Source organism: Papilio polytes, unplaced genomic scaffold (genome assembly GCF_000836215.1).
Source record: "Papilio polytes unplaced genomic scaffold, Ppol_1.0 DF823935.1, whole genome shotgun sequence".
Taxonomy (NCBI): Eukaryota; Metazoa; Arthropoda; class Insecta; order Lepidoptera; family Papilionidae; genus Papilio; species Papilio polytes.
The window spans coordinates 501,940-503,276 of NW_013525269.1; the positions used below are offsets into that span (position 1 = coordinate 501,940).

At 38.4% G+C, this 1,337-nt stretch overlaps 1 protein-coding gene across 1 annotated transcript in view; it reads right to left on the reverse strand.

Moving 5' to 3' along the window:
• Positions 1–1,337, reverse strand: part of LOC106101786 — a 10,978-nt gene that overhangs the window by 2,282 nt on the left and 7,359 nt on the right. The window contains exons 8-9 of the mRNA XM_013281121.1: positions 870–1,050; positions 419–579 (exon numbers count right to left, since the gene is read on the reverse strand). Of these exons, the coding sequence (XP_013136575.1) occupies positions 419–579; positions 870–1,050 (342 nt within the window). The remainder of the gene's footprint in view (positions 1–418; positions 580–869; positions 1,051–1,337) is intronic.

A 1,337-nucleotide genomic window follows, 5' to 3' on the forward strand; every position in this document is an offset into this window, starting at 1 on the left:
GTCTTGGTTTAATACCACACAGAAAACAGGCGTGAAGTGGAACCAATTCCGCGTTTCGTCTGATGCATGTGGTGCCGGAGGCTTAATAAAACTCACTTTTTCTTACCATCCTTTTCTTGTAAGGAAAGAATGGGAAGGGAAGATGGATTTAATGGTGAAGGAAACGCATAGAAAAAGGAAATACCCTCTTTATTAAGGGTTTATATTATAAAAAATTATAAAAATCCTCCATATAAGCTCATATACTATTAAACTATCTGATACATTATTTCTTACATTTACTTCTGGATATCTTCTTTCTTTCCACTCCTCTATTTTCTACTCCATAGTTATAATGCGATTTAACTTGTAAAGAACGACATTGTAACTGAAATCCACTCCCACATAAAAGACAATTAGTTGTATTGAAGGGTCGTTACATGTGCACCGGCTGCAGGTTGTGCACGGCGGTGCGCGAGCGGCGCGTCTCCGGCAGCAGCAGCTTGGCGTAGCAGAGCGCGGCGGGCGCCGACATCACGCTGGCCGTCACCAGGTGCGCCGGCTCCGCGCCGAACGCGATGTACGCCGCCAGGATCGTGCCTGCGGACACACATACAAGATAAAACTAAATAAAAGAGAAAAGAAATAAACACGAATAGAAATATTTCAAAATCCTATGCTCTTCCCTCCAGAGGGTCAGCAGTAGTGTTGTAGACCCACAATTTTATCACCTGGCTTTCTACAGACTTGAGTCTTTTTAGGAATCACTGTTTTAAGGAAATAACCACTGACTATTGCTCCAAAATATAGAGCTGATCGAATTTCAATCTTTTATATTTGTATTTTGAATATCGTATTGTTTTAAATTTAAATGAAAGGTAAAGACTTGCCAGATACCGTTGCGAAGCCAGACGACATCACGACGTGTATCTCGGATGGTGTAAGCAGTGCAAGATATGGCTTGATAATCAACGCTGATTCAGACTGCAGCGAGAAACAGTTAATTAGTGTATAGAGAAAAGAATGTGACGATGAGAATTGATACTTCGACAACTTAACAGTTTGAAAACACTAGAAATTCAACGGTTTAACAACATAATTTCAACGGTTTGACAACATGAGAATTTCAACATTTTGACAACATGAGTATTTTAACAGTTTGACAACATATGAATTTCAACAGTTTGACAACATGAGAATTTCAACAGTTTGACAACATGAGTATTTCAACAGTTTGACAACATGAGTATTTCAACAGTTTGACAAGATGAGAATTTCAACAGTATGACAACATGAGAATCTGAATTCTTTTTTATTACATTTAACAACAAAACTTTGCTTTTGTATGTGAAAGTTAC